Source organism: Manacus vitellinus, unplaced genomic scaffold (assembly GCF_001715985.3).
Source record: "Manacus vitellinus isolate BGI_N305 unplaced genomic scaffold, ASM171598v3 scaffold_0_pilon, whole genome shotgun sequence".
In the NCBI taxonomy this organism is placed as follows: Eukaryota; Metazoa; Chordata; class Aves; order Passeriformes; family Pipridae; genus Manacus; species Manacus vitellinus.
In genome coordinates, this window is record NW_021938789.1 from 43,254,601 (window position 1) to 43,281,488 (window position 26,888).

Here is a 26,888-nt window from a genome sequence, read left to right on the forward strand (position 1 = left end):
TCTACTTTGAACAGACAATTTTTTGTGATGAATCTCCTTCCTGAATTCCAAATGGGTGTTTGTTTCGTGAGTTCTGGGGTAGTGATTGATGATGTTGCTGGTTTGTGTTGCTCTGGTGTGCTTCCTTAGGGCAGACCCTGTCTGACACTTCTCTTTGGAAGAGGAACCCATTTTTTTGCTCCTGTGTATCAATGCCATAAGCTTCATGAGACTCCTCGTTGCTGAGATTCAATTCCTCTAGAGTTTAATTGTTTATAGCAATATTACAATGTTAGAACAAGATGCACAGAGTTGATAAAGGACTTATTTAAGCATGCATTTCTCTGTATGTACCCATGGATTGTGAGTCTGAGGAAAGAGGAACTCAGAAATATGGATTCATCAGCATGATCTTATCCCATTTAGTCTTGCTCTGTCTTCTTGAGAGAGGTCAAAATAGTTGTGGTTCCAGTTTTTATTATCAATTTTGTCTTTCCTTGAGTGGCCACTCCATTGAAGAAGCATGACTTAGTACTAATCCACATACGCATCTCTAGTACATACAAAAATTACAGGACACTGTACAGTTAAGTAGATAATGAGTCTTGCTTTCTGATACCAGTCCTGTGTTGTTTTTGAATTCCAGTGGGGCCTCTGTTCACTTCACTAGATGAAACACTGTTATTGAAACTAGTCCATTAAGTGCTGATTGTGCTGTCAGTACTTTCCAGGCACAGCTTTTTTCCTTCTACGAGATGGATTAGGCACTCCATGTTGACTGATACAACATGATAGCATAAAAGGAAATTGAAATTTACAACTGCCCCTAACCACTTAAAAATACCACAGATGTATTTGTAACAACCAGAAATATTTCTCCTTTCCCCATGATTTTGCTTCTGCCTCGACTTTGCTTCCGAGCCCCAGCGATTTTTGCTCCTGTTCTGTTGTCCAGGTACATCAATGTGTTCTGATTTAACTGGTGCTTGTAACACCAAGATCATGGGTTTGATCTCTGTATGGGCCATTCACTTAAGAGTTGGACTTGATGATCCTTGTGGATTCCCTCCAACTCAGAATGTGATTCTGAATTCAAGCTACATCTGCCTTGGTCACAGTCATCAAAAGGATAGATGGCGTAGTCTAGGAGAAGGTAGGACTGGAGCAAGCAGAAAGATCTTTTGAGATACCCAATTACTCTCATATTAAACTATTTTATTGCAGCACTGAGAAAGGATGGAGAAGATGTATTTCCAGTTAATGCTGTGAATGCACTTCTCTTAAGACAATGAATAGAGTGAATTTGTGTGCCAATTGGCATTGATTTTCTTTTAAACTGGAGGAAAAGAAACTTGTGTGAACTTGTAACTTCCACAATACTGATATGAATGCTGCAAATTTATCTCTTCATTGTTTCTTTTCTCACATTGGAATTCTTTTAATCAAACAGTTTAATAGGCCAAGCCTCCTGACCCCAGCCATCTCCAATTTTCAACTGTATGATCTACAGTCCTCTTGTTCTTAAGCATTCAAGATGCTGTGCATCAAGTAGTTTTCCCTTCAGCATTCCGTGGTGTATGTAGGGACTACTCTGCTGCTGGCTGTCAAATGCAGTTTTCTGAAATTGCTTTTCCTGCTCTGGAGTTAAGCAATGATAAAACAGCGAGGAGATTTTACCAACTGAATACTTGATAGCTGTGGATTTCCACTGCAACTAGTAAGTGATATTATTAGACATAATATCTAGGAGGCAAACTTTTTTCATACAAAAGTGAGCTTGAATTAAAGAGTTTGGAAGCCAGAAAATATCAAGGAATGTTTCATATATACTTTCTTCTGTATTCCCTGTCTCCTAGGCATCCACCTACTTTTTTTTTTTTTTAAAAAGGATAGTGGTCTCATATAATTTTTTATCTGAGCTAGTATGACCATTTCTAGAATTTGGAAGTTTTTTTATTTGTGAATGTTTCCAACCTTTTTTGTTTGATGTGGTGTTTATGTTGATCTATGGTATGGGCAATTCTCTCTGTTTTTTCCAAGGTGCTGCTCAGTCACTACTGGGTGAATATGATCACTCTTAGCTCTCCAATCCCCTGATTAATTTCTGGGCTTATTGTCTTCACTTGATTCCTGATAAATCCCTCTTTCCTAATTTCTCTGTTTATTAGTATGTGATCCTTTTGAGAAAGGTAAGACTCTTGGTATGCCAACTTCTTCTGGTACTTTTCCCTTCTTGTACTCCTCCCTTTCACCCTAGCCCAGAAGCTGTTCTCAGTCAGATGAAAGAATGTCCTGGGTGCACTGAGAAGAATCTTTGCTTCCCCCCTCATCCTGCCCTGTCTGAATCCAAGAAGTGACAACCGTGTCATAAGCAATCAGATTATTTCATATGTGGGTTTGCAGAACCACAAGAGGTTGAAACTCTGCTAAAACATCTGTTTCCTGACAGGTTACATTTATTGTTCTTGAAGTAAACTTCCAGAAAATGACTTCGTGTCCTTAACAGTAAGAATTCAACAGACTGGAGATCAGGCTGACTGCTAAGTGGAAAAGTTGATGGTTTTTGTGAAGGCACGGTACGGCCACCTGTGTACTATTACATTGTGGAAATTAGTATTACATTTGTCTGGTATCACTTTTGTTATGACAAATTCTGGAGGTAATAAAACAATCCTCATTTTTGTGGGTTTTTAAGTCAACTTCCCTTCTCTCTCCACCCATGAATGCCATGCATATGCCACTCTTAAGCATGCTGGGTTTTGTACTGTTGGCTGAACTTGCTCATATCAGCTTGTAGAGGTTTTTTTCTCCCCCCCTCATACTTACAGGATGAATATCTGAGGGAGGAATTCAGTTATCCTTTGTACTTCCTTTTCTATGGTTTTATACATTCAAGTTATAGCCCCAAACCTGATATTGGTTTTAATCCTTATATTGTTTTAAGTCTTGATTTCTAGTACGAAGGATCACAAAATGGCCCCTCTTCGTGGTGATGTTTCTTCTTCTCCAAAGCAGGCAATGATTAAATCCAAGCAGTTTAATTTTATATCAGTGTACAGTCTTTTCATTTGAAGATAACCCCTTTTTAAAAACCTAGCCAAGTAGGCTACAGCTGCGTAGATTTTGGTATCCAGACTGAGGATTAAAATGAAGCTGGTTCCTTGAACATTTGCTGTAGTTGTAGCAAGATCATGCCTTGTCTTGTCTGTGGAGTGTTCCTTTTGCAGAGAACCTGCTGTTTCTTCTCTTGCTCCTCTTGGTGGAGAGGAAAATAACCTTATACCAAGTTTGTTAGGAGAGCTAGGAAACTGCAGTGCATCTCACAGTTACATGCTTTTACTTACTGCCTCCTGCTATATTGCTTTGAGCAGTGGAATGATTTCCTTCACCATAATGTAAAGTCACAACTGTATTCATCAGCTGCTAAGATGAAGAGGGTATTTCATGCCACACAACTGTTGTCATGGCTCCCATTAGGTCAGTGGTGTCGCATGGTTGGTGTCAAATCTGCCACGCTTGCATGTGGCTGCCTCTTCTCCTGTGTTGTTTTTAGTGCTTTTGCTGTAGGTTTTCCCTTTACCTCCTCTTAAAGGAGGGTAGTGAAACCTCTGCAGTTCCAGAGGCCCAAAGAGCTAAACCACTGCCCTAGATCTGTCATAGTTCAGCACTAGCTAGTCAATTGAAAAACAGGCTTCCAGATAATCAGGGAAAAAGTTTCTGAATCTGCTCAAAGCTCACCACCAACACTGGATTTTACGTGTCCTCCTCTTTTAGGACTGAGTTTTCTTTTTCTGTTTACATTGTGGGGTTTTTTAAATGTCAACTCAAGCTGAAGCCTGAAAGCAGCTTCATGAGTGCACCTTCTCCACTTGCAGAACACCGTTGCAAGGCTTGTGGTGTTGACAGTGGCTGTACCTGAGACCCACTGAAGGAAGGAGAGAACCTTGGTACTCACCTGCAGCAAGGCTGGGAACATTTGCTGAACTTGGCCTTGGGGAGTTTAAAGGAGAGAGATCTCTTGTTATTGCTAACAGCAACAAGTTGTTAGGCCCTTTGCAATTAAGTGAAAATCTCATGTGTAATAACCACACAGTGTGTTTTCCCCAGTAAATAAGAACTACATATGTGCAGCACTATGAATAGCTTGTTATACAGAGTTCCTTGTCTCCTGGGGAGAAGGTGTGCGTGCTGAAGGACGAGGGTTAGGTACTTGGCTGACCACTTCTGCCCAGCAGGGTGGCATCAAGAGTTTAAGAGCACTGAGAATTATATGCAGTGAAAAGTAATAATAATTTATGTGTTCGTGATCGTTGTAATGGCGTTGAAGGGTTTATCTTAAAGAGCAAAGAATCCCAAAGCAGTATTTTCACGTATTTGTCCGTGTTCTGGTTTTGTATGAACTGCAGAGGATGAAGAATAAATGGGTGGCTGAGGCCCCCTGGCGCCAGCAGAACACACTGCACTTCTCAGGCAAACGGCCCCAAATTGCACTTTGTATTTACTTTTATTTTTCTTTAATGCGTTATATTTATTTTTATTTTTTAATACAAAGAAACACTTTCTAGGCTAAAATATCTCATGATGTAATGATTTTTATATGCAATTGTTTCCTTACTGGAAACATGAATACTCTTTTCATTTATTTTTCATGTCTTGTTTTGCAAAGCTGTGCAGAAAATGAGAGAGGGGACTGTATTTGGAACAATTATCATTAATATTTGCATTACAAGCAAAAAAATATACAAGGAAACTGAAAACTTGTAAGGTACTTTTTTTTTACCACAGTTATATCTCTGCCCAAGAACGACTGGGAGAAAAAACTACACAGCTAATGGTGTCTGATGCTGTGGTATAGTATTTAACTTGGGGGTGGGAGGAATGGGGAAAAAGAAGTGCTAGTGAAGGAGGAGCAAGATTGTTGTGGGGTGTTGTTTTGTTTTTGTGGTTATTAGCCATGAGGTTTTGGTCAAATCACTAAGACCTCAAGAATCATTTTCAAATGCTATGATCTAAGATACAGTAGTGTGGACAGATGCTAGAATAGATTCCCTTTGTGCTTGAATCATAGCTTAAAAGTGTATATTCACAACTAGTGTAAATTAGTACAGAGCTCTTCTAGGAAAAAGATTATCATCTAGAGAATAGCTCCATGTAGGGTAACTTAGTTGTGTCTCTTTTCAATATTTCTGTGTTGCACTAGTCTCAGAATTTCCTGGAAGTGTGACTTTTGTCAAAATCTAGGTATTTTCTCTTGGAACAAAGTTTTGTCATTCCATCGGGTATGAATAGCAGCTAATGAAGGTGTATAAATTAATTAATTTGGGTGTTTAGTCAGCTAGTTGGTTTGTCACTCTAAGTAGTCTATAATACTCCTCATCATCTTGCTGTTGCACAAATTTTTAATAAGCAAGAGAAGGTGATGACATCCTCTAGAATGCTATTATATGTTACTCCTTAACAATGAAATAAAAAAAGTAGAATGTAAAACTAGGACTTAATTAGTAGATATTCTTTGCTTTTTGGACATTTTATAAACCAGTGCCTTCAGAGAAAAAGTTGCCAAACAGACATGAAATGTCTGAGGGGGAGTGGGCAGAATGAGGAAAGTGAAAAATTAGAGGGAATCTCTCTGGATGACATGAGATCTGTGGCTTTTGTTCTTATTTTGGGTACACTTGGGAAGCCTGTTACTCATGGTCTTTGTATAAATTTCTGATCACTTGTTCACAGAAACTCCTCTTTAAGTCTGTCAGTTCTTACAGTAGATAATAACTTTTGTTAAAATACACAGTTTTGTCAAAATGTTCTGGGTGGTAAACCTCATTGTTTCTTTCCAAAGATGATGAGGTTGATACTTCCAATGTTGTAAAACAATATGTGCTGAAAATGAAGTTTTCTTACGTTTCTTTTGTTTCTTATTTCACATTTGGAGATGACTGAAGGCTGTAGGTGTGATCTAGGCAGGTCTCTATTTTCTAAATAAGTTCTAGTTAACATCTGAGTTTCAAAACCTCATTAGGTGAGGTATTGAATCATAGTTTCTATCACAGAGAATATTTTCTACTTTGGCATCATTTTCTGCTGTTCTTAAGGACCAGTTCAGGATGAATCAAAACCCTAGATTTTGGGGAGTTGTGTATAGCACTGAACATATCCTACTATATTCAATAGTGATCCCTTAAACTGTTCTGGAATTGTAAATGTCTCACTTGTGTTTGGAATAGTTGTGGAAAACTGTATTTTCACAGATGAAACGTTCACTTTAACATGTTGTTGGTTTTGTGCCTTTTTTCAGTTCTTCAAGGGTCTTATGCATAGCATATGAGGTTTTGCAAGGTTTGCAATACATGAATAAACATGGAATGGTCCACCGAGCACTCTCACCTTGCAACATTCTTTTGGATCGAAAGGTACAGCTACACGAATGAATCGATGGCTTTGTTTGCTAATAACAAGTAGCATTCTGTGTTGTATATGGAGACTGAACAGTCACATGTCTACTGATGGGGGGAATAAAACCTCTGTATCTGAAAAGGTGTTGGTTTTGTTTATTTGTTTTTAAACTACAGTTTTCCTCTATTTCTGAAATTTCAAATGTATTTCAGAACTTATTTTTCTATTTTCACATTTTACTTTATCCCAAACCACATTTTTTTTTTCTCCCTTTTTTTCTGAAAGTGGTAACTTAAGTCTACTTGTCATCACTGTAATTAGTTACAAGACCTTCCTGGCTGTTTCAGTAGGAAAATACTTCCTATGGCTATTTCGATGTTAATAGTGTTTCATGGCAGTGTGATGCTTGACTTTTAAGATGTTAGCATATTTCTTTGTTCATGTTAAATTATTCAAATTTAAGTGTCTCTCAATTCTGTTAGACTATTGATTTGGCAGTGTGGAATACTGGTTCTGCTCCTAAGAGTTCAGAGAAATTAATAGCTACTCTTGTACTCAGAGCAGCTGCTTCATTTGAACAGACAGCTAAAGAGCTTGACCTTTCTGCATAACCCCTCTCTGCTTCCCCTTCTTGCTCAGTTTAGATAGAATAACTAGATCCTCCCCTTGAAGGCAGAAAGAGAAGAGAGGACAAAGGAAATAAGAAACGTATTTTTTTATATGCTTGTAAACAAATGAAAATCATAATAATGCTCTAACATGCAAAAGTACTCTAGGATTTTAAGATATTCCTAAAATCAATAAAAGAACAAAAGAGGGCCGTGAGACCATAAACTTCTAAGCTCTCCCCTGCCCTTTGAGTAGCCTTCTCTGTTGCACCATCTGGAGGCTGGCTGAGTGTAATTCAAAATCCAGCAATAAATAAGACCTCAGTTTAACTTCTATGCCAATTTTTTGTTGTTTTGCTGTTTACTTCCTGCCTCCACAAATAAAAGCAAGCACCTGAAAAAGACTTTTTTTTTAAATAGGACTTGATAGAGGTAGGGAGAGCAAGATAGTAATGAGTTGATGGAGGGACTGGACAAGCACAAGCAAGATTGGTTAAATGGAAGAGGTGAGGGGATAGTGGTCATGTTTAGGAAGTTCTAGGAGTCAAATAGGATTGTAAACAGTTTACAAACAGGAAAAATGTTCAGTAGAATATTTAAGCCCTTTTGATTTACTGAAGCTATACTGTAACTTAGAAAGGTCTGATGTTCTTGTGTGTGTTCAGAACAAAATGATTACTTAATGCTCTTGGGAAGTAAAAAGCCTTAGAAATAAGGACCTTTGTAACTTGCAGTGAACTTTTGCATAACAGATGATGCAGAAATATGACAGTGACTTTTTCTAGAAATCTGTCCTCTGACAGCTAATGCAAATTGAAATAATTTTTTGATCTTTTTTTCTTTTAACAAAAATGCAGATTCTTGCAATGTCAGATTCTGCTGCTCTTAATAATTTATTTTTTCCTTTTCAGGGACATGTGAAGTTGGCTAAATTTGGACTCTACCATATGACAGCTCAAGGTGTTGATGTTGATTTTCCTATAGGGTAAGGGTGTAGTTACACAATAAAAATACATCAGTTATATTTTTTCAGGAAATATGTTTTGAGCAATCATCTTTAAAAATGTGCTGTACGCGCAGGTTATAGTTTGTTATTTTAATGTGTATCTGTTGCATACACCCCTTACACAGAAGCTTCTGATAATGTCATTTAAGAGGTGAAATGGATGAAAGACAGATAATGGGTACTATGCAAGCATCTTGTTCTAGCTATTTGTTGTCAGTCCCTGCTGCCTGGATTTGCCTTCAAATGCTAGTAGTTCCCTCTGACCTGGATTCCTGATTTCAAATTTAGGTAAATGCACAATCAATGCTTCATTATTGCACGCCACTGTAGGTTTTTTTTGTCTCATTTATCATTTTGTGATTTATTTTCAAAGATCCTACCATGTGACCAAAATGACATGCTTTATTGCAGTGGGGTTTTTGCCACTTTAAGTATTGTAATGAATTGTTGACAGAAAAAAAAAGTGATAGTATTATTTTAAAATTATGTAGAAGGTATCTAGCAGGTGAAATATGCCCTCAACATCTTTTGTTACTTTTTTTGCAAGTTCAAATGTTATTTAGTGGGAACACTTGATGAAGAATACTGCCACCACCACCAAATACGAGTCTAAGATAGACTAACTTAAAACACTAATACTAAAACTCAATGTGCATTTTCTCTGAGATATGTAGACATTCTATTTTGAAAGCTGCCATTTCCTCCCACAAAAAGACTGAGCTGGTGATTGAGATTTGACCTTTTATGTAGTAAACACTATATATTTTGCAATTGGAGTGAAACTTTGCTATAATGTGTAGATTTTGACTGAATAAAATAGAATGGTCTGCTTTGTATTCTAGTTTCTCAAAATGCAAAATTGTTCTGATTATATAATGGAAAGGCACACTTTTTGGACAGACAGGATGTTACTTAATGTTGCTGCATCTTTCTAGGTACCCATCATATCTGGCACCTGAAGTAATTGCACAGGGAATAGTCAAACCCAGTGATCATACTCAGTGTGAGAAGCCTCTGCCTTCTGGCCCTAAATCAGATCTGTGGTCTCTTGGTATAATATTATTTGAGCTTTGCATGGTATGTAAGAGGATAATTCTCTTGATTTTAACTCTTTGGGAATAGTTTAATTAACTTGATTGCTATTGAGTATGGGATTAATGACACTTTGCCCATCGCCCAAGCACAAATATCAGAATATGTTAGCATTCCTACCTGGACAGTACTGGTGGTTGTTCTAGTAGTAGGATGCATATTGGTGTGTAGGATGCTTGATATGAGTGTATTGCTTGGATGAGTGTATGTGTTAGCAATGAAGGATGGCTGCCTGTGGAACCACAAGACCACAACTACCAGGCTGTTCCAATTGTGAGATATTATCAGTGTTATATTTTTTCTTTCTGATGGCATGAAACTATTTCTGCTATGGTGGGGTAAATAACATTTTCTGTTCTTACAGATACTTTTGATACATCTAAAATTCACGTGTAAAAGCTTATTTCACTGTCGTTGTATATAGATGGGATACAATGTTATCTAAATATTTTCATGTAGTAGTATTCTACTGTTAATTTGACTTTGTTATTTGTTTAGGGGAGAAAATTATTTCAGAGTTTGGAGATAGCAGAAAGATTGAAATTTATACTTATGTTAGGTAAGTAGCACAAAATGAATTTTTCAAATTTCCAAGCAGTTCTACAATTAGAGTTTTACAGACTAATCAGCTTGTGATGCTCAGACCTAAAGCAATTTACCTTTGTCATCTTTCATGTCCAGAATTAAATAGGCATTTGAAGCATGGCTGGTTTTCTAGGGAAAGTACAGAGGTGGGTGCCAGGAAAAATAACCTTGGAAAAGCTATGAGTATGTTAACATAAGGGCAAACTATTAAAAAAAAAACATGCTCAAGAATGGTGGTCATTTTCATCGTTATTTGTCGTTTTGTTTCAGGAGGTTTCTGAAATAGGTTAGGAATTGTATGATGCTAAAGAAAACTGTCCCTGCACTAGCAGTGCTTGTGTAGTAACTGCCCAGCAGGGAGAAGCAGGACTCAAAAGAAAAGAGAGCTGAGAAGTGTTCTATTGCATCTGGGCTTGTTTCTGGCTTCACCTGCAAACTGTAAAACATTACTGTAGATGTGGAATTCTTGCTTAATGTAAATAAGTATGGAAGTGGGACTGGTTTTGTGTGGTTTAAAACTTTATTTCTGGTAGGGTTTATGTATAACCATGGGGAACGGAAGGGCACCAATTTGCAATTTGAGGCTTTAACAGTAAGTTATTATTATCCAGAGCAAATAGTAATATTGTTAAAGTTAATTACTATCAGGAGAAACATCTTTTTCCTTCAGCAGTTAGCGCTTAGGTGCTGAAATTCTGCCTGTTTTGGAGCTTTGTTAAAAAAGCTTCCTGAAGCATTTCTGTCTCCTTCAAGTTGAATTCAAGTTGTGAGTAACCTTTATCCACTGCAAAACATTTAGGTCCTGACTCAGGAATTATTTACTCAATAATGTGATGAAAACAAGTTCTAAAATAACGCTTACCGATAACTTACCGTTATCTGTAAGTAGCAACAAAATGAAAAATTACTTCAAGATTCTATATGCAGGTACCTTTAAGGGATTTTTTTTTTCATTTTTTTCACTTTTTCAAGTGAAAAGACTATTTTAATTTATTTGACAGAGACTGACAATCTGGAGCTACTAAGCCTGCAAGAAGATTTTCACTGTTAGCTTAGAAGTGCTGCTCAACTTTCCTTAGGCTTCAGTTTTCTGTCTGCGTAGATGATAATAACTTTCCTTTCTGATTTTGATAGTTTACTTTCAAGTGGTGTGGCAATGTTAATAAAAAGCCAGTATCAATAGTGGTTTTTATTGGATTGGAGGTTTATCTGATATCCTGTTTAATTGGTATCACTTTTTTCATAGTCTTTAACTTTTTATTGTTCTGTTTGTTTTTCAAAGGCTGTGTAGATGATATTGTAACTGTATTGGCTGAAGAACATGGTTGTCTTGATATTATTAAGGTCTGTGAACCTGGTTTACTCTTTCATGCTGTCTTATCTATAATACTTTACTATTTTTTCCATAATATTTTACACGTTTAATTTTTTAACTTATTTGGTCACTTATTGTATTGCAATATGATGAAAAATTTTGGAGTTTAAACTATTATCTAAGATCCTTTCAATAGCTAGCACTGGTAATATTCTTTCCTGAAGTTGCTGTCAGTCTCAGTAAATGTTCTCACCCACAAAAATAAGCACTAAATTTTAGTGTCTGCATATTTTCAGACATTATGTGAAAGGATTCTGACTATTAGGAGAAGAAATTTCCCAAGTATTGCATTGTTTCAAGCTGGCTATAGAGTATCTAAATTTAAAAATAAAAGTAAAAAGCTGCATACTTTGCAAATTTCTCAGATTTTTTTTCCCCAAATCAAATGTAGGATTGGGAGGTGAGAATAATTGCTTCCCCAACATTTCAGTCTTACACAACTAACCTCATATGTGTAGGTGTGAGATTTTACTACTCTTGTTGGAATAGCCTGTATGTTAAAAGTTAAGCATGAGCCAAGTGGCTTGCTGAATTAAGACAGTAATAAACAGACCTCTTCCACATTTTTCTTACATTTCAGGACCATTCTGAAAATGTCATAGCTCTGCTGAAGAAATGCCTTACATTCCAACCTTCTAAGAGGCAAGTATTCAGTCCAAGGGCGTAATACAGCACGTGGGTTCCTATGAAATTAGAAGAAACGTTACTGAATCATTTTTTTTTTTTTTTAAATATTGACATTTGGACTACATATAAGAAATGCTCGGTTTTGCTGCTTTTCAGTGTTTAAAAGGAAAGAATTAGGGAGGGGACACAAATCAGAGGTGCAAAACCTTGAGATTGAATATGAGAATTTTGGGAGAAAAATATTCAGGCATTTGTAGTTCTAAGTTCACAGCTTTTACTGATTCTATGTCTGGAAGTTGATGGTGGTTGCCACAGCTCTATTGTAACCAGAATAAGGGCTGCTTCAAATCTCTCCTTTCAAAGAAGTTTTTCATTATGTCAGTCCACTACAACTTCCTTCTGAAAATGGAAGTATGCTTTTGTTCTTTAATCAAGGCTTTGCATTTGTATTTTTCACATTCCTGCTTTGAGCAACTGAAGGGAAATTAATAAAATAGTTCATATTCACATTAAGTGAAGGTGGGATCTAAATTTGGGCTATAAACAGACTGCATGGTTTGTTTTACTTCATGAATTGAAAAACATTAGTAGGCTGTTCTGCTGTTAAGATTTCTGAAATCCAATATAATTTAAAATAACTTGCAAGTATTTTTTACTGAGGATATTTCTCACTGAAATATAACATTCTTGGAAGCACTTTGCTGTAAGTATTTTATTCTCTTTTCTTAATTCAAGGCCAACTCCAGAGGAATTGCTGAATGACAGTTTGTTCAGGGAGGTATCCTCTCTATATCCTCCCTTCCACAAACCTTCTGGTCTGTTCTCATCTTCTCCAAGGTGTGCTAATTTAACGCTTCCTGAAGACATAAGTCAATTATGTAAAGGTAAAAGCAGGTGGTGGGATAAATGTCATAGGAGGGGGAAGGAAAATAAAATGTTATTGCGTTTTCTCTCCAGAAGTTTATTCAAAGAAACTATTAAATGTTACAACACTACATTAATGAAATAAGTTGTTTAATGGACAGAGGTATGGGCAGACATGTTTTGAGGGATGTATGCAAGTCAAAGGAGGACATCTTCAGGGAATAAATATTTAACATTAGTATTCAAGTCCAGGTTGCAATAGCAGTATCATCTTTTGCCTTTAGAGTTTTGATCTGTGCATATACGAGGTAATTCTCTTCCACTAAATTCTGTCGTGGATTGATAATTGGATTCTGATGGATCATAGCATCAGATGATTTTTTGAAGTATTGGAAAACAAAATCCTTGTGAAAGAGGTCACTTTCTAAGATAAAAGGTTAAACTTCCAAGTTTTGAACTACAGTATGTTCAAAGTGTTACCACTCTCAAGTCCTCATTAAGTTCATTAAGTCCTCTTATGAACGTGGAGATGTTTAGAGAATCTCATTATACGTTTTTGGAGACAAATATTTTATAACCTATTACAGTGAGTATGGTAGGTGAAGGGAAGAGAGATTATAACTATTCAGTATGAATCACTTGTTTCTTATTTTAAGTCTTAATGCTGTGTTGTATACAAAACAGTGGTTTGTTTTGTTTAAAAACACACGGAAAGCAAAAGTCCACACTTAAATGTATTTGTTTGAGTGTTTCCAAGGCAAACTGTAGAAATATTTGCTCTTTTTTTGACTTCTTTCCTTAATTTCCTAAAGGGCACTTGCAAAGAGAAGGTCACTTTTCCTCAAATTTCACATTAAGATTAAGACCTTTCAAGCATATTTTTTTTTCAACGATATGTGTTTAGAGTTGTAAGAAGAAATACAGACTACCTAAAAAGCTGTAATTTATGTCATTTCTCACAATAGATGAAGATAATGATTACTTAGCAGAAAGATCAATTGAAGAGGTTTATTATCTCTGGTGTTTGGCTGGAGGAGACTTGGAGAAAGAACTTGTCAACAAGGAAATCATTCGATCAAAGCCACCTGTCTGCACACTTCCCAAGTAAGGATGGAGAAGCACTTTAAGGAAAAGGAGGATGGGTGGATGGAGAAGGCTAGTAATTTTGAGAGAACATATTTAGTTTTAACACCTGTATGTGTGCAAAATATTGAAAATAGCATTCTTGAACAGCAGGAAATTGTCACTTCCCCTCTTACCTAACTTAAGGCATTATCTGAATGCCTTTTATCTGTCACCTACCTCATCTTCCTTTTGTTTTCTGAAATTTGAAAAGATGCAGGAAAAGTGCAGAATACTGAATTGGAAGTCCCTAAATTTTGTACACTTTCAAATCACATTAAGTTTTAGTAATAATGTCTCACTGTGCTTCAATGGCATATTTTGTAAACATAAATTGTTTACATATTTGTATACATAAATTGTAATTTAATTTAATATGTAGTGCAGCAAATTCTCACATTCTGAATTCCCTCTCATAGAGCAGCAGTGCTGAATGGTCGATCCAGTTATTCAGCAGATTAGCTGATCAATTTTTTTAAAAATGCTTGGTTTTATGACTTACAAGTCTGTAAAAGCATTTTAGTCATTACTACTTTTATCTTACTGCTACACGTGTTGCAATTTTATGTAGTAATTCATATTTTAATCTTATTATCTGATCTTAATAAACATAATTATGTGCCGATATATATCAATTTACTATTTTGCAGTTTAAACATGAAGTATGTGTACAACCAAAATACAATATCATTAAAAGAAAAAAAAGTGTGGAACTAGGTGTTTTAAGTGATATTTTAGTGTCAAAATTAGTGCGAGATTTTGAGGAATTGCATATTTCTTTGCCCATAGGTAGACACAGGTACTTTTGAGTTATGAGGCACAAACATTATTCATCATTAAGGTGAAAGACTTGAAGATCAGGTGTTAATTTCAAAAAATACAGTCTAACTCCATCTTCTAAGTGATACTGGTAATGATAGCTTAATTTCTGAAAATCAGTTTCATGTGCTCTGCTTTAAAAATATCATAAAATAGAAAATTTGTGGATACTCTGTCTTGGATTCATTTGTATCCTTAGGTGGGCTTCAACAGAAAAGGTCTGGGTCAGACTTATGCTTAGTTTTTTTTTTCATGATGGAAAATGGCTTTCATATGATAATATTTTATTTTTGGTTTTCACATTAAATAGCAACTCTGATCGGTGACACATCAAGGAATAAAAGGGAGTATTAATCCCATATCTCATTACTCTTCCTTTTGCGTGCAAACCAAAGTTATAGAAAACCTGAAATGTGTTTTACAACAAAAGCTGTCTGAATAATTTAAGGTGATTGTACATTCCCTTGATAGCAGATTTCATGCTATGCAGAGTCAATACACTATACTCTAAGAGCTAATACTTTGTTTTAAAGAGGAAACTGCTTGATGTAAGAAATTTTTTTTCCTAGCTCAAGTCCTGTGTTACAAAATGACCTAATTTTTTTTCTTCTTTTTGAAGCTTTTTATTAGAAGATGGTGAGAGCTTTGGGCAAGGACGAGATAGAAGTTCCCTCCTAGATGACACAACTGTGACTTTGTCTCTGTGCCAGCTCCAAAATGTAAGAGTAATATTGTGCGCTTTTTCTTACAACCTCACTGCAGAAACATTTGTTTAAAGGGAATATGTAACAGGAGCTCCTGCTGCTGTTTCTACAAACAGAAATGTTACTAATTCCAAGAGAACACTTCTTAGCATCTGTGTCAGATTATGATTTATGCTATTAAACTGCTTTGTCTGCAAAAAGTTACTAGGTTTGATTTATCATCCCTCCCTTTCTTTTTTTTGTTACCTTCTTTGTCCTGGTGTAGTGCAAATAGTTCTGTAGTACCTGATATTCTCCACAATTGCTAAAGTGACTGGATAGTGAGTGTCTTCTTGTGTGCTTTAATTGGTGTCTGTAGATGGCTCACATTATCCAAAAGAAAGATCAACTCACTTCAGTTTCAGCTCCTTAAAAGCTTTATACTTAAAGTTGGATACCAAGTTTCCAGTAGTTAATTACTAATCTTTGGAATATATAGCTATGAAACAGCTAGTTCAAAAGATCTCTTCAAAGCGTTTTGCAGAAGTGCTGTCATGCAGTTTTCTTCCATCTTCAGTGGAAAACATCAGCATACGATAACTCATGACTTTGCTTGATGTAATGATGAGTTACAAGATTTACTCCATATATCACTGAAATGTTTTAATTGTTCATATGTCTTTGCACATATTTATTGCTCTAGAATTAGGAATTTATGCTGCAATAGCAAATACAATTCTGTCACAGTGAAAAAAAAAACCTTTCTGTATAATTACAGGGCTTAATACAGAAAGGAATGCAACCCCTGAAGTCTTGTTTTCTGCCACCTTAATTTTGGGGGCAGTGTGTCAAATACTGTGTAAATGTATTTCTTCAGTAAAACTTTACACAAAAATGCATGAAGACAGACCAAAGAATTGGGATACTTTCTTTGCTTGGTTGATGGGGTTTGCATGGCAGGAGGGAGGTTAACAGTATGCAATAATTACTATAAAGTTGATGCACACTGCAGTTCCTACTGTTGTTCTTATGAAAGGTCAGCTTTTAAGGCTTTTTTTAAACTTTTTTATCTGAAATTTTGGATATTGCTGCCTACTTCTATAAATACAGCAGAAAATAAGTATATACTGAAATTTCATTCTGAGGACGATGCAAGCCTGAACCTTGCACTATTAGTTGAAATAAATTTTTGAACTTACACAGGTCTTCAAACACCTTTTATAGAGCAGAGCATGATGCTTATAATCAAAAGAGGAGCAGTACTGAATGAACTGAGAATGAACTGTTCTGTCAGTCCCAGGAGGAACAGGCTGTGCAGTATGCCTTCAAGTTAAGGATGGAACTGCAAAACAGAGCACTGCAGGGAGCATGGTATTAAACATTAATCTTGATGCACCATAAGATGTCTGAAAACTCCAGTGAAAAATCCAGGCACGTTTGTTCATCACCTTTCCTGAGAGTGTCTGTATTTTCTAAAAGGAACTCAAGTTTGCATAACTCTTGAACTGATTAGAAACATAAAACCAAGTTGTGCAGTTGCTTTGCAGCTACTTGGGTAGGAAGTCCATGAAGAAAGATTAGGAAAAGAAAAAGAACTATGTAATACTATTAATCTCTTAATCCATGATCATTAGAAGCCATTTTTTGTGTGGAAATAGGTTTATAGATCTTCAGGCAGGAGAAATTCCATCAACTCAAAAGACCTCTGTTAGTAAAAGGTTTTAGTGTTAAAGGCTGTCTGTATGCCTCTTTGCTGACAAAGTACTGAGCTATTGCTTATGTCTCAAGGCAAACTACTAAATTTGGCAAATGAATTACTAATAAATAGTTTTTGTATTCCACTAAGATTTCCACTTGAATTCTGAGCAGCATTCTAATAATGAATTATTTTTCTTCTTCACTTCAGAGGCTGAAAGATGTTGGTGGAGAAGCATTTTATCCATTGCTTGAAGACGAGTAAGTGCGTCTGTAAATTTATACATCTATAAGGAACTGAATTTTGAGTTATTAGTTTTATTTGAGTGTTGCACTGCACAGCTTGACATAACTGTCTCCCAGAAACAAAACTAGCATGTCTTGTTTGGCTCTAAAAGTTGAGGGCTGGTAAACACTGCACTTAGGGCCCTGATACCAAACTGAGGACCTTAGCCTGTTTCTCTGTTCTGGAGAGAACAACTCAGCAGAAACTCAACTGTTTATGCTGAATATTCAAAATTATCCATTTATGCTTGTTTCTGACTCAGAAATACATCATAGGATATTAAATTTTTTTCAGTGATTTGTATTTCGTGCTCTTCACTACTACTATCCTAGCTCTTTCTTTCCAGCCAGTCAACTTTACCTCATTCAAACAGTAGCAATGAGCTCTCTGCAGCTGCCAGTCTTCCTCTGATCATCCGGGAGAGGGACACAGAGTACCAGCTAAATAGAATTGTCCTGTTTGACAGGCTGTTGAAGGTATGGAATCTTTCTGATGCTGGATAATTGGATTTGGCCTGTTAATTGGAAGATTTTTAAAGGACTAAGTAATTGAAAAAGGAAGCAGTGATACAAGAGACCACACTGGGAAAGGGGAAGAAAACCCTACAAAAGTATAAGAAGACTGAAGATAAAAGTATAAGAAATAGGTCTTTTTCAGTAGTGATGAATATAAAAGTAAATTTTAAAGTATGCACATGAAAACAGAGCTACTGCTAATACTGGTTACTTACTGATGAAAATAATTTTACATCCTTTTATTTCATAACAGACTAAGTTATTATAGATATAAATATGCCTGTTAACACTTCTGCATTTCCAAGCAGTAAGGTACTTGAAAACATGCCATAGCAGTGCCATGTCACAAATATGAGGTTTATATTGGGGGAAGAAATAGCAGTTCCTAATTTACATTAGAAGAGATGGGTTCTTGTTTAAGAATTAGAGAGCTGATGCACATTATCAAATATAACCTAGAAATGTTTAATAAAACCAAGATGGGTACATAGCATGAAAATAAAAAACTTCTAATAAAAATTTGGATTAGTAGATATATCCAGTATAAACCAAAGCACGTTAATGCGTTTATGAGAAAGAGTGGATATTTTAACATCAAGCAGAAGTCCTTCATCCAGGCCTTCCAGTTAGGAATTAAATTTACTTTTTGTAAAACTTGTATTCTCTGTTCAGGCTGACAGTATGTGTCCTTATGGGGAAAGACTGTCCCAGGATTGGAATTGGAATTTTTTCAGTTACATGGTAACATTTTTTGCAGTTAATCTCTTCTCTTTGTAGGCCTACCCATATAAGAAAAACCAAATTTGGAAAGAAGCTAGGGTTGACATCCCTCCTCTTCTGAGAGGCATAACCTGGGCTGCCCTGTTGGGTGTTGAGGTAAGGGTAATGGGAGGGCATTTGCAGAAGTTCAAATACTAACTGAGAGTGGAGTGGGATAGGAATGGGATTGACAGAGAAGTTGGAACTTACAGATTTGGCAGGTAGAGTTACTGGAATTTTAAACAAAATGAGTCATGAAATTGTGTGAATAAAGAAAATGTTCAGACCAACTTACTTCTTGCTTCTAATGTTATTTGATAGATAGAGAATGTATGTAGACTTAACTGCCTTTAATTTTGATATGAGATGGAAAAATAATACCCTTACAACCATATTCTGTTAGATTGTTTAAATACTTTTGGTAGTTAACAGGGGGTTTGGTTTTATTTTTAATATTTTTGACAAATGTGGTTAGAATCCTTCTGCTCCAGTCAGTGATAGTTGGATAAAACAGGATGAAACATATCAAATGTATTTTTCTCATCTACCAATCAATGAATTTCTGAGAAAGACTAGAGAATAAATAAATCAAATGTAACCCTTTCAGACAAAGGACTAATAAGGAATATCCTAGAAGTGAGGGCTCCTCACAGAGTTCCTCAACTACATAGCTTTTGCATCTACCTTGCTTGCAATCTACAGCATGTAGCAAGGAGATTCTTGCAGATAATCCCAGGTTATTCAGAATATTTAGCTCAGGTTATGACCTTCTGAGTGCTATATAATATAAACAAAAAAAAGCAAAACTGCTGGTCAGGGTTGTAACCTGAGTCTTGGGAGATGAGTCAGTTCTCATGCTTCAGCAACTTGCCATCTGTACAATATGGGTAGTGTTTCCCTATCCCATAACATTAAAATGGACTTGTTAGCATGCCTGTCTTGGGATTTAAGCGAGGCCAAGCTACTAGAGTAGTGTATGCTGTCAGTATCAATTAATGAGCAATTGGATTCAGCACCTCTCCAGAGATGATGCTGAAAGTCACTTGCCAGTGGCTGAGGTAAGCACTGAATGTAGATTGAGTGCATCTCTTAACTTGAAAATGGTAAACTGTATCAAGTACATAGCTTTCTGCATAAACAACTGATAATCACTGAAGACTGTACTGGTGAGGTCACAGAAAAATCCATATGTCATGAATTAGAACGGAATGAAGATGGTTTTCTTAAAGTTTAGTGTCAGACTTTTTTTGTACTTCAGGAAAGTTTTTCAGGAAAAAAGAGTTGCTAACTAAAGTACATAACAAAAACAGTCAGCTTCTGCCTACCAGCATGTACATTGTCATATACCTTTTGTTAGTAAGTGATTTCTAAATTCAAATATTCTTCTTCCACACTTAGGGTGCCATACAAGCAAAATATGATGCCATTGATAAAGACACACCGATTCCTACAGACAGACAAGTAAGACTTCTGGCATTACCAAATATTGTCACTTGAAGATCATTTCTACCCTTCAGAGCCATTTACCTATTACAGAAAAAGTGGTTGATAATACTAAAAGGGTTGCCCTTGCCCTCTAACCTTATTTGTGCTGTAGCAAGAATCTTGCAAAACAGACACGGACAAGTGCTTTAACTCAGCTTATGTTAGAACATGTGGAAAGTGAAATCCTCTTTCACTTCATAATCACTGTTTCTGTAGCAGCAGCCAAGTGTAGTGAACAATACTAATGATATATTGTTAAAATTCCTGGTTTTATTGAATGCTTGTTGTGCCTGTTGGACCTTGTACAAGTGTACAGGTAGTGTACTGAGTAGCCTGAGATCCTGTAAGGTGAGTTGTGCTTCACAGAAATGGGGTTTTAAGCAATTTGGTTCTCCAAGAAGAGAATGTTCTTAAATGTTCCCTTACCAGACAGAAAAAAAAACCATCAGGAGCAACAGCTGTTTCTTTCAGCTGGGTGAAGGACTATTTTTCATCACATTGGTTACAACATTGAGAACTCTCATTTGATTACCTTTTAGAGCAAAGTGATATTACCACCTGAAACGAGTCCAGAAGTAAAAAACTGTAATTGTTATCTGCTTTCTGCCTTTTTCAAGGGTTAGCACTCTTTTAAAAATATGAATGCAGCAAAAGAAAAAAAAATCTCTGTTTTTAAACTTCGACAGGGCTGTTAGGTCCCCTGTCAGTTTTGGTTTTGAGAGTGATAGAGGAAGCAGATTGTGTTTATGATGGTGGTCTGACCTACATTCTTTGGCTGACTTCCACCTCTAGTATTGGAAGATTGCTGTAGTACTACCCCACTTATCCCAATTTCTCTTTATATTATATGTTGGCTGTGGTGCAGATTGAAGTTGATATTCCTCGTTGCCATCAGTATGATGAATTGCTGTCATCACCAGAAGGTCATGCAAAGTTTAGACGTGTATTGAAGGCCTGGGTTGTTTCCCATCCTGATTTGGTGTACTGGCAAGGTGAGTTTGACTAGTTAGCAAGGTCAGAGAATTATATGGAAAACTCTGACTGACTTAAAAATACCTCCCCTCTTCTGCCCCACAGTAGAAGCTCTTTTGAGTGCTTTTCTTTCTGTTTCCTTTGAAGAATGAATCTATGGGTTATTGTAAATTTAATTCCTAATAGTCTGTGTTTAATTTGTAGTGAGAAATAACCTCACTCTTTGTTATATATTTACTTTTCTTAAGTTTCAGTCACTTTGTTTAAAAACAAAGAGTCTGTTGCTTACTGTTCAGTTCCAAGGTAAAGTTGCAAAAGTTACTGAGTGAGTTCTTGGGATGATAATTGGCCTTTCTTGGAAGCTTTGGCAGAATATCTTTTCAGCGTTGTAGTTTAACAATTTGATATCCTCTCTGTTTTCATGCGTTGATTTCATAGTTGTTCTCAGCATTACATGTGAAGCCCTGGTAGAACTATAACCAGTATCGAGTATGCAAATTTTCATGATAAACTAATGATTTTATCTTGTGCATAAAAATAAATGAGCTCTTTGTGCTGTTTCTTCATGGCTCTTCTCTCTTAGGTCTTGACTCTCTTTGTGCACCATTTCTGTACTTGAATTTTAACAATGAAGGTGAGTACCTTTTTCGGTTGGGAGTGAAGGGGAAGCACAGTCTGTCATCTGTATCTGGTTGCAGACAGATGTGCACACTTGCTTATAGATGGAAAGTTTCTGTACCTAAAAAAGGAATTTTAATGCTCTAGTTGCCACAAGTCAAAAGAAATGGTTGGGTTTTGAAAACTCCATGTGGTGTACTGCTCTTCAGGCAGGGGTTCAATTCCTGTGTTTATTGCAAGTACAATAATGATATATAATCAAAAGCACAAGTAACCTTGTATGTAAAAGTAAGAAATGCTGCTCTAGTACATGTCTATTTCAGTGAAGCTGTAGTTCAGCCTTCTTTAAGGTGAATGTATTGTTAACCTACGTGTTAACCTGTCAGACTAGCTTTATTCAGAAAAGCTGATGATAGTTTTAAATGCTTTAAAGGTTATCAGATCAGCTTTGTATATGTGGCCTCCATCTTCTTAGAATGTGATTTGTTCAGAACAGGTCTAGTCCAGTCTTTTATTCTCTTGTACCTGGCTTTCTTTGTATAAGGTCTGTGTATGGGAAAACTAGTTTCTTAGGACAATGACTCCTGTTATGCCTATTGTGCATACAATCATTTTTGTGTATAGATTGATTTAAGTATTTATGCTTATTATCTGCTTAATAATGAACTTTTTTAGGTGTAGTTTTGTTTCTACCTCTGTCATTGCGACCATTTTTTTAATTCTCTCAGCTCTGGCATATGCTTGCATGTCTGCTTTTATACCGAAGTATTTGTATAACTTCTTTCTGAAGGATAATTCTCATGTTATTCAAGGTAAGTCAGTCCCTTTATTTTTTTGTAGTTCTAAGAGAAGTAGAATAATTTCTGGGTATATAAATACACTTTTTCAAGGGGTTTCAAATTTTGAGTGCAATTACAATGACATAGCTGTGCAAGAAAATTAGGAACAAAATAAGTAGGTAAAGATTCAGGCAGGAGAGAAACCCCAAATGTGCACGCACACACACACACAATATGTTCTATGTAAAATCCTAGGTAAGAGTCAGTCCATCCTTGCAGTACAAACAAGAGGTTCCTCAGAAAATGGAAGTTATGGTATTCAAGGAAATAGGGATTTGAGGAGAATTTCTTACTGCATGAAAGATAATGTCATTCAATACAGGACAGGAGTTGGAGAACCCTGAGGAATAATGTTCCATAGTTCAGTCTTCAACAACTTTATAGGTAACTTAGAGAAATTAAAACAATAGCTAAGAATGTCTGTTCTACCTGAAAATTAATTTTCAATTTCATGAAAACTTGAAAAAGGAATTGTCTGGAACTAGAAAGCCACCTTGGCACACCGTGTTGGGAAGATAATTTGTCTTTCAGGCAGCTTTTAAAAACCAGAAGCTGTTTGAAAAGCCATCAGTAGTTTAAAAAAAAAACAGGTGGTAATGAATGTTATTAATTGCAAGCAGTTATGAGTGTTTATTGAATACTGAGTTTCAGCATGGCTTGCTGCCTTTATATTTCTTTTAAAGAAATCATTTCATATATTTCTTGTGAAACTCATCAACTTCAATCAGTGTCTGTCATTTTTTTGTGTTCAAAAAAGGAAATTAAGAACTGATCAACAAAACTAATTAGACATAAAAGCATTTACATATTAGATGATCAGGAGAGAGCTAATGTAAGGAGAGATTGCGGTTAGCAGGGTTTATGTATGAAAGACTATGGGTAAGAAGTATTACGAACTGAATAAAATAATAAGAAAAATTATTCTGGAGAACTTGTTTGCATCCTTTTGTCTGTAAAGAAAGATTGCTTGCAGTAAAGGTCTAAAGATGAAAGAACAAGTATGCTCCTCTGGAGACAAGTGCTTTAGACTTCAAGATTAATAGCTTGGTAAAGGCTTTTCTCAAGGGGGTATACTCTTCCATAAAATAATACTTTTGCTCTCCAGAGTTTCCTGATATTATTCCTAAGGAGCTTTACAAAAATATGTATCAGCTGAAGTTAGAAATCTAGGTCAGTAGGATTATGTGAACCAAAGCAGTGTAGGCGTTCCTGAGTTCTTGTTCAACATCTGGTATCATCAAGGACTCAGGGAGACCAGACCCTTTAGAATTCTTTCAGTATTCTAATTAATCTTTTCTAGGGTTGTATGTCAAAAACCAATATTTAAATACAGGTTTAAAGAAAAATTCTATGTCATTTCCCTGCTTTATTGAGTTGGAAGAAAGTGTTAAGAATGTGTTATTTAACTGTCCACTGCAATTTTACCTTCTTTGTGTCCTCTGTGTAGGGGTGGATGGAAGGAATCTTTCAAACTGCAAAGTTCAAAAAACTCATCTCTGAACTTGTCACATACAGCAAAGACAGCTGTTTTTTCTAAGCTTATCAGGGGTATTTCCTTACATGAAATAGGAAGCAAGAGCACTTAAAGAGATTTTGGTATGCAGTGCCCAATTATGTGAAACAGAAATTCATATTCCAACCAACTGCAATTGACTGTTTTTGTGAAGATATCTGTATTTTTCATTAGTCCCTTAATTACCCATGTAATCCTGCACGGTAACTATACTTCATGACACTGGCTGTTCAAATAAAGATGGAATCTATCAACCTGTGGTATATCCATAGAGAACCATAACGGGCACAAATCTTTATTTTAGGAACAAATGTATTTTCAGGGAAGCTAATTGGGAGATTGTCTTCACCAGCGTGTGGCTGAACGTGGAGGATTATTGGTTTGTTATACCTGACTTGAGTCTGCTGGCTGTTTCACGAAATAAAACTGATGCAAGATGCACTTTTTTAAAATGATTATCATGTAGTGTGGTATGAATTTAAGGCACAGGTTCAGTTATCTCCCTAACTTGTATGCATGTGAATAAGAATAACTTTGGCTGGAAACTGAGAAAGCATGAGACACAGGATCAGCTCCAAAGCAGTCTGGCTGTGGTGACACAAGCTCCTCATGCGTTTGTTTACCTACTTACCTTCCCAGCTGAGTACTGAGAGCTGAGGCAGCTGTGGCACAGCAGAGGTGCAGTATCAGAGCAGAGAGGCTGGCACTCCTAAGATTCCAGAAATCTCCTGAGAAGTTTAGTGTGCTGTGGCTTTGTCATTGCAGCTTGAAGCAAAAAAAGTTGTGAAATTCTGGAGTAGGGTCAAGAGATCTTAATTTCTTATTGCAACTTACCTTGGAGAATTAGGCATCCTTTTAAGTATAATTTGCAGTGATTGCAGGGATTGTGGCTTGTTTCCCTAGTATTCTTACAGTGAGAGCATTGTTTTTCAGTCCTCCTGGGGCAGAATGAGCTTTTAAAATTTCTAGTCCAAAGAGAATTTTACTGAGTGATTGTCCTTAACTTGGTGGCTTAACCTGAGAGGAGTTAACTTGAGTGTAGTTAATCAAGATTTAAGTAATACAGAAGTCTATAAACAACTGAATGTTTAAACTCGCTTCTATTCTTAAAGGAGTCTGTGTGCGGAATTGTCCCAGCAGAGCCACTTCTGTGCTTCTTAGCAGTGGAACTGGAGTTCAATTTTGCCACTTCAGGGATGAAGGCAAACAGCAATAAAGAATTATTTGCTCTCTCCAAGTGAGACAGCAGTAGGCATCTAGTCTTGCAGTAGACTTTGAAGGAAGCAATGGCAACTCTGGATAGCTAATTTGTGGAGCTGTGTGGACTTGGTGTATGGAGGTTTATATTTGGGGACAGTAGTCTGTGGAGCCTTGAGATGTCAGCATGTTCTGGAAGCAGGTTTCACATTCTCTGTCTTCCTCCTCTAGACTAGCTGTCTGGATTTGGGAGCATGGAGGAAAAGGAATTACCATCTGTTAGAAAACAGCAATGTTATTGCCTCTTCATCTTCCTTCTAACAAAGCATATGACAGTGTGGGCAAAAGTGGGAGGGGGCAGAACAGAAAGAGAAATCTGTCAGTGTCTGTGTTCTGCTGTCTACTTCTCTTCCAATTAAAAACAAATGTTATTTAGATAACTTAATGAAACTGTACCCATCAATCAAATGTGCCAGGCTGAAGATGCAATAAATTTTCTCTCTTACAGTAAGTATTTCTCTTTCTTGCTTCTAAAAAAAAAGGCAAACAAATTAAGGTATTACTGATCATGAAAATGGTAACCTTGTAGCCCCGTTACCTTAAAAACCTCAACTTTCAGATTGCAAAATTTAACTTTGTAGAAAAGAAACCACACAGAATATTGTTTAAATAATATAAACTTTTCATATCACTGAAACAGTTGAAGTCTTAAAAATCCTTGGAACAGTCTTGTTTTAATTTGCTTCCACTGGTATTTTGTGGCTCATACTTATACTGAAAAGTCTTTAACTTTGCATGTCAAACATGCATCACAACCTAAGAATGAACCAAGTAAATCATTGTTAAAAGTCCAAGTTGAGAAATACTAAGGAAGAGAAATGAAACGTTTCTTCCTCTGTATTGACTGTAATGATGACAAGGAAGACAGTGGTGTTATTCACTTGTTGTTTTATTGTAGGTTTGAAATCAGTTGTTTTCCTTTCCTACAGCTCTACTGTGAGCTAGCAGCATATGATGGTTTGTGATTTGACAACTATCTTGCATTTGTCATTTCAGAATACCTGACGGTGTTTTCCCAGATGATTGCATTCCATGATCCAGAGCTGAGTAACCACCTTAATGAAATTGGTTTTATTCCAGATGTAAGTGCTAAGGGTCCTTATAAGTATTATTCAGAGGAATTAAAAAATGGGAAATGAGGGCAACCGGGATGAAATGCCTTTGCAGATTGTTTCAGTAGCACTTCAACAAAAGTGAAACTTCCATATTAATGGACCTTTCTGAATATGCTGATAAAATGATAAAGTTTGACTCTTATTTTACATGCTTCAGTCCTTCCTGTTCTGTTGGGATGATAAATACAAAAAAAAAAATACTATTAGCCAGTTAATATAAATTACAAATTTATCTTAAAAGGTGTGTATATTTTTTTTTGAAATGTAGATTAATATACAAAAATTAATGTGTCCCTAAATTACTAGCAGCAAAATTACTGCAAACTAATTAAGTGCTGTTGATTAACACAATAGACATATCATTTTACAAGTAATTGAAAAAATATGTGCAAGTGTGGCTAATCTTGTAGATATGTCAGACCTTGGAAAATGCTTAACAGTCGTTTGCTGGAGTCTATCAGAAACATGAGACAAGTGTATAACTTAGACACAAGTTTTGTGCTTTCCTTGGAAAGAAGTCTGTAAGATGGAGGAAAATGAAAATTGAGAACACAGACAAAACGTAGAAGAGAGGGTAGACTATGCTGGAAAAAGCAAAACAGGACCATCTTTAGAGGCTCACTTCTAGCTATGAGTGTAAATAGTAAAGCTTTCCTCCTCCTTTTTAGAGAGGTGCATGTA

The 26,888-nt window shown here is 36.2% G+C and overlaps 1 protein-coding gene across 2 annotated transcripts in view; it reads left to right on the forward strand.

The window, feature by feature from the left end:
- The window catches only part of TBCK (TBC1 domain containing kinase), a 100,051-nt gene that overhangs the window by 22,677 nt on the left and 50,486 nt on the right, over positions 1-26,888 (forward strand). For both annotated transcript variants that reach the window (XM_018072455.2, XM_018072463.2), the window contains 17 exons: positions 6,275-6,389; positions 7,892-7,965; positions 8,922-9,063; positions 9,577-9,637; positions 10,946-11,007; positions 11,619-11,680; positions 12,401-12,549; positions 13,495-13,633; positions 15,090-15,189; positions 17,060-17,109; positions 17,481-17,610; positions 18,427-18,525; positions 19,807-19,869; positions 20,759-20,885; positions 21,449-21,499; positions 22,212-22,295; positions 26,089-26,174. In XM_018072455.2, the coding sequence (XP_017927944.1) occupies positions 6,275-6,389; positions 7,892-7,965; positions 8,922-9,063; positions 9,577-9,637; positions 10,946-11,007; positions 11,619-11,680; positions 12,401-12,549; positions 13,495-13,633; positions 15,090-15,189; positions 17,060-17,109; positions 17,481-17,610; positions 18,427-18,525; positions 19,807-19,869; positions 20,759-20,885; positions 21,449-21,499; positions 22,212-22,295; positions 26,089-26,174 (1,594 nt within the window). The remainder of the gene's footprint in view (positions 1-6,274; positions 6,390-7,891; positions 7,966-8,921; positions 9,064-9,576; positions 9,638-10,945; positions 11,008-11,618; positions 11,681-12,400; positions 12,550-13,494; positions 13,634-15,089; positions 15,190-17,059; positions 17,110-17,480; positions 17,611-18,426; positions 18,526-19,806; positions 19,870-20,758; positions 20,886-21,448; positions 21,500-22,211; positions 22,296-26,088; positions 26,175-26,888) is intronic.